This window comes from Cyprinodon variegatus, unplaced genomic scaffold (genome assembly GCF_000732505.1).
Source record: "Cyprinodon variegatus isolate N-32 unplaced genomic scaffold, C_variegatus-1.0 Scaffold81, whole genome shotgun sequence".
NCBI lineage: Eukaryota > Metazoa > Chordata > Actinopteri > Cyprinodontiformes > Cyprinodontidae > Cyprinodon > Cyprinodon variegatus.
Genome location: NW_015150534.1, coordinates 710,089 through 716,588, shown reverse-complemented (window position 1 = coordinate 716,588; position 6,500 = coordinate 710,089). Strand labels below are relative to the sequence as shown.

At 36.9% G+C, this 6,500-nt stretch overlaps 1 protein-coding gene across 1 annotated transcript; it reads left to right on the top strand.

Moving 5' to 3' along the window:
• Nucleotides 1-1,411: 1,411 nt before the first annotated feature.
• On the top strand, nt 1,412-6,495 carry pfdn4 (prefoldin subunit 4). Its single transcript, XM_015373139.1, has 4 exons — nt 1,412-1,497; nt 1,838-1,945; nt 3,218-3,358; nt 5,980-6,495. Exons 1-4 carry the CDS (start codon nt 1,468-1,470, stop codon nt 6,109-6,111), a joined length of 411 nt encoding a protein of 136 aa, XP_015228625.1. The 5' UTR covers nt 1,412-1,467; the 3' UTR covers nt 6,112-6,495.
• The last annotated feature ends 5 nt before the right edge of the window (nt 6,496-6,500 follow it).

The following is a 6,500-nucleotide window of genomic DNA, read 5'->3' as shown; positions in this document are numbered from 1 at the left end:
CTCCCTTTAAACAGGAAGAAAACTCCAGCAGAACCAGGCTCAGTGTGAGCGGCCATCTGCTGAGGCTGACTGGGGTTCAAGGAGACAGAAGCAGAGACATAAAAAGCAGCTGTAAAAGGTGACCTGCTCCAGGAAACACACAGCCAGGCAAAAAAGCTCTGAGCCAGCTCCCATTTCAGAGGATGAAGTGAGCACATCCAGCCCGTCACAGTCAGAGAAACAGGACTACACTGAAAAAGAGGCCGATCCCAACATCTATAGATAAAAGGTTTTTGATGGCAGCAGCACAGGTGATATTTTTCTCCAGGATGGAGTCACAGCCAAACAGGAACAGATGAGGCGAAGTTATTATGAAAAAAAGCAGAGAGAGCAGAACGTTAGATATTGAACTAACAGATTCTGCAGAGTGGGAGAATAGAGATAGAATGAAGCAGAATGATGAAAAAAGGGTCCCTAAGTCCTCCAGAAGCAAACATTACTGTATACAGATTTAAAATGATGGGCATTGCTGTCATATTTTAATGGGTACCGGCACATAGTGGAGTTAAAGGAAATAAAATGGCAGCTAAGGCTGCAAAGGGGGCTACAACAAGAGAAGCCAACAATATGTCAGTTAAAATTAGTAAGATGGAAACAAAAAGAGGCTGAAGGAAAGGTGGAAAAAGCAATGGGAAGAAGAGAGGAAAGGACGGTGGTTTTACATGATTTAGAGGAGGGTGGGAGAAATTAGATGTGCAGGAAGGAACAGAACAGAAAAAAACATTTATATCAAGACTTGTGCATACAGGACAGTATTTTATTCAAAATAGGTAAACATAACAACGTTAGGTGTGAATACTTTGAGCAATAAGAGACAATAGAACATGTTATGATACACGGTGAGAAGTATGAAAGAAAAAGGAGGGAAATGGTTCACAATATTAAAAAGGAAAGATAACACTTTGATCCTTTAAAGTGTTATCTTTAAAAAGACCTCATATGGAAGAAAAACAGTATCATTGGAATCTGCCTTTTTTGTACACCAAATTTTAAACACAGATTTTTTTTAAGAACGTATTTTAAACATAGACATTTTTTTGCACCGAATTTTAAATATTGATTTTTTTTTACACATTGAGTTCCTTACATTGATTTTTTATCTGGTGAAAATTCAGCTGCAAAAGATTCAGCTGCAAAAATTCAGCTGCAAAAAATTTGCTTGCAAAAATGTAACTCTTCCAACTTTTCTTTTATAAACTCAAGAGATAAATGTTATGATATTGTTTTTCATGATCTTAGATCAATCAATGTAATTGAGAGAATTTTAATGTTATTTTGGTTTTATTCATGTTTTTTTTGTTGATTTTGTGATATGTTTTGTTCAGTATAAGTAGTAGCCGTCCAGATCTACACTCCAAACCAGTTGGTGGCGGTAGTGCGCCATTTCGTTGCGTGCCAACCGCCAATAAAATCCCACAAAGAAGAAGAATGGCAGCTGCCACAATGAAAGGACCCGTAGTAAGTGATATCTTAAATATATTTACTTCTTGGACTGTATTGTACCCCGTCTTCTCAGAGGAAATAATAAAAAAGCGGAGTTTTGTGACAGTTAGAAGTTAAAATGATCGGTGCTAGCGCCATTTTGCTAAATTTTACATCCTCGTGCAGTGAGCTAGCTAAGCTAGCTTCATTTACTCAGCTACGTTCTGCTGTTTTTGAGTTTCTGCTCTTCAAATATTATAATATTACCGCAAACCAAACAAGAATAGTTTCAGACAACATGGCAGTGAATGAAGGATTTGTCTCACGCCTTTAACGCTTGTTGTCGGTAAACATGCTAACGGAAACTTGTCTGCAGGGGGTGGAAGACGTGGTCGTCACTTTTGAAGATCAACAGAAGATCAATAAATTCGCCAGAAACACAAATCGGATGGTGGAGCTGAAAAATGAAATAGAGACAAAGAAGGTAAGATAGAGGGAAACAAAAAAGCTACAGCAGTGGGATGATAGGGCTGGACTTCATTATCCATCAGATGATGCAGATAAAATGCCTGTGGTCTATAGGATGGGTTATATTAAAGGTTTTATACAAAAAGATTTGCTTTTTTAAGAAAAAAAATGATTCATTTAATAATTTTTCAAGTATTAATAGTTATACAAACATAACATAGGGAATCAAGAGAAAGCTTTACCTAGAGAGATAAGACGTTTTATTTAGTCATTGCCATATTTCTTCAGGTAAAATCATATTTTCTTTGTTTTTTTACATTAAATTTTAATTAAAAAATACCTTAATTATAGTGATCCAATTAAACAAAGTGCTATACTTTGTAGTAAAAGTTCTAGTCAGTGTTATTGGAGGACAGAACATGACCTTAGTACTTTTATAACTTAGTAAAAAAATCATTTTTATTGCTAGAATTTCAAGGCAAATGTTGCCAAAAATATTCACTTGCCCTAATATGGAAAAAAAAAAATGTGATGAATGCTTTGTGAAAAACAGTAAAAAAGAAACTTTTTGTTATAACCGTCAGAACATCAATGCTGATAAATTAACTTTTTTTACTTTTCACTTGACTTCTTAGGTTTTTTTAATGAGCTTTTTATTTACCTTATTAAGTTTTTAGCTTTTTTTTTTATTAACTTAATCTACAGCAGGCAACCTTAGATAACTGATGGCAATGCGCTCACCTCCAAGAAAGAAGTTGATCTTACAGACCATGTTTGACCTCACAATTTTTTCTGAATTAATGAGTGTGTTTTTATATATATATATATATATATCTCCAAGTTATCAAAAATTGTAACTTGGAAAAAATAGGATTAATAATTTGTCTGTTATATCAAATAATTTCAGAATATACTTCATCTTGCAGCATTTATTGACATTTTTATCAGAAACTTGATAAAACTACAAATTACATTTTTGACCTCAAAATAAAAAAAAAAACCTTAACTGCAACACTTATGTCGTCAGATAAACACAGTAACTTTGTTTTAATTAAATGTGATGAATTGAAAGAAATATTTACCTTTTTATGAAGAAGAAACTGAGATATTTTGCTATTTCAAACATATATAGATCACTTACATGAAGCATTCATACAGGAAGCGAAAACTCATTTAAAATAATTTTTTTGTAGGTAGTGTTCAGTCTTCCTAAAAGGTGGGGGTGCTGCTAAATGTAGTCAGCAGTTAAATCAGCCCTCAGAGTTTTGGACTTTTTATATCTGTGCAGAAAGCTCTGCAGAACCTGCAGGACGCCAGCGATGATCTCATGATGCTGGATGATGAGTCCTTGTTCATCCCTTACCAGATTGGGGGGGTCTTCATCGGTCACTCCCAGGAAGAAACTCAGGAAATGCTAGAAGCTGCAAAGGTTGGTGTTGCTCTGTTCCTCTCTACCTTTTTCTTCTCTGTGCATCAAACCTGGAATAGACTCTGAAACCTCATCTGCTCCAGAAATCAAAACACCATCACTCCAAACAAAAAACACAAGCTCATTAAATGAATCGATTATTTAGCCCTCATCTGTTAGACTAATATCAAAAGTGATGATATCTCCTAGAGCTGCAACTAACAAGTATTTTGCATATCAATTAATCTGTCGATTATGTTTTTGATTATTCGATTGATTATCGGATAGCCAAATCTTCCTTAAAGAAGAGATAAACCAGGTGAAACTAAAACGTTTCCACTTTAGGAGTTCTGGATAGAGCATATTGACAGAAAAAAAAAGATTTTTATCTTAAATGCAAAAGATTTACTGCTTTAAGTGGGTCGCTCTATCAGCTAAAGGCATGTTTTACCGTCTCTATGCTCCAGTTAACGATTAATCGATTACTAGGGTAGTTTACGATTATTTCAATAATCGATTTATCCGATTAATTGTTTCAGCCCTAGTATCCACCTTTAAATGAACCCATATAAGTAAACCTCTAGTGTAAAGAATTAAGCTTCTTCAATTTGTGCTTTAAAGGCTTTACTTTGTTTATGTTCAAAAATCTAGGTTTCCCTCAAGAACTGGAATAAAATCTGACAAAATATAAAGAAGCAAAAATAAAATTGGCTTGAAATAAATGTAAAGTTACAGTTAGCATATTTTATTAAAGGGATATTGTTCTTAGTTTTAATGTTACTACACAACCTTTTGATTAATGCAGAATTCTGTAGGTCTCCTGACAGTCCAGTCAGCGGCCCAGCAGAACCAAATTAGGCAACGACCCCGAGTTTGCGTCAACTCGGTTCTTTGTTTGGATTCGCCTGTTTTATGGTGGAAGTTTAGAATTGTGAGATTTGCAGAGAAAGGATGAGTCGGCGGGGTTTTAACTGCTCTTTACGTTTATGTTACTATCCTGAAGCCAAACAAATAGAAGGGGGATATTAAGCTCACTATAGTGAACAGCGCAGCCTTGGCAATTTGTGTAATTTTCTGCTGAGGGTTGTATAAAGAAAGGGCGACGACGTATTTGGAAAAAGGACGTGGCTGCTGTGGTTCGTCAATTTTGCAGACTGAGCTGCATTTCACTCGTTGCATCCCCGCCACGCTGCTGTGTTTACATCTGAGAGGAGGAACAAAAAGAAGAATCCTTCTTTGCTCATGCGGCCTGAGCGATATGTCCACGACACGTTTGATTTTCTCCCAACCTCACAAATCCTGATCGGGAGGCAGTCGTGTGAAGCTGATTGCCGCTCGTAACCCCCCTGTAAAATACACGACTCACAATCAGGCTGAAAGTCGGCCCGATCGAAAAGTACTCGCATGACTGGAAAATCAGCCCGTAAATTACAGTGTACGCCGGGCTAAACTCGGTTTTGCATTCTATGACCCCTTTAAGTGAAAACAAAAGTCATTTTCTTTTAATGAGTTGTAACTAGGCCTCAATAAATCAATTAATCGCATGATAACTAAAAACTATCCAGGTCATTTCATTTATCGGCTATATCGTCTCTGCCTGTGTTTTGCTCTTTCTATTGATGACGCTGGATGAAAAGGCTTAACTCCGGTTCTATCCACTGACCCCTCCCCTTCCTCAGAGTGGACTATCGTATCAGGTAGTCAGCGCGCATCATTTTGTACTTCTGCAGCTTTAGAGCCCCGTGAGGAGTTGGCGAGGTAAAAACAAAAATGGAACTGGTTTCAAAGCCGAGCGCAACAGCCGCAGTGTGGGAGTATTTCGGATTCAAACCACATGACCGAGGCAAACCGCTGGACCCATGCGAGACAGTATGTCGCATTTGTCATAAAACAGTAGCAACTAAGGGCAGCAATACAACCAACCTACACATGCAGCTAAAGCACAACCAAGAGCAAGCAAAGTTTCTGCAGCTGGGGACAAAAAGTACAAGTGGTGTCCTGTCTGCGTCTTCAAGTTTACGACACTCCACCATCACTGAAGAAATTAATCGACAGGCAGCATATAAAAAGGACGGCGCAAAGTGGCGCACGCTCACAGACAGCGTATCTCATTTAATTGCTAAAGAGATGCTTCCATTTAATATTGTTGAAAAGGCGGCATTTTGAAAAATGTTGCAGACATTTGATAGACAGTATGAACTCCCCAGGAAAACATACATATCACAAACGTGATATTTTGTATATACGTTTTTATTTCCACTGTGGTTTTATCTTATGTTTAGTTTTTATTCAAGTGTATTTTTAGTTAACAGAGACTGAGACTCCATTTAATTTTTATTTCTCGTTTTATTTTGTTAACCAGTTCCAGTGTTAAGGTTTCTTTTGAAAATAAAGTGTGTTTATCTTTGGTGGGAAAATGCATGCATTATTACGTCATTTCCATTAAATCAGTGTAAAAAGGTCTTCAAACAATATTATCGTTTATCGCAATAATTTTTGAGAAAATTAATCTTTCAGCTAAATTTGTTATCGTGACAGGCCTAGTTGTAACTTGATGCTGGCTTGAATCACAGAAACCTCATTCTTTTATTACAGTCATTCAAAAAACGCCACATCTGATGTTTTTTGTCTTCTGTTACCAGGAAGCCTTGGAGCAGGAGGTCAAAGGTCTGGATGAACGAGTGTCAGAGATCCAGCAGGTGTTGGGGGACCTGAAGGTGCAGCTTTATGCAAAGTTTGGAAACAACATCAACCTGGAAGCAGACGAGAGCTAAACAGCCAAACAGGATCGGACTTTTTATTTTTCCAAAATGTGGACTTTTACATTTCCTTGATGCCAACACAGCCTGAACACGGATGTTTTTACGTTTGTTGGTTCTGGTTTCTGTTTACACTGGTGCATAAGTCTGTGCTTTGATTTGGAAAGCAAACTCGCAAGGAAAGCATCTGTAAAGATTTGGTTATTAAATTAATGAATGCAGATAAAATCACTGGTGTGTTTAAAGTTGTTGGCAGTTTTACTGTGTCCTAACGAGAACTGAAATAATCTAAAGCTTGGCTTTTGTATCCAACAGGAACAAAAACAATAAATGTGATCCATTGGTTTCATATCACCAAACTACAGTGAATGTCAGAGAGTGGATCTAACTTCTAAATGATCAAT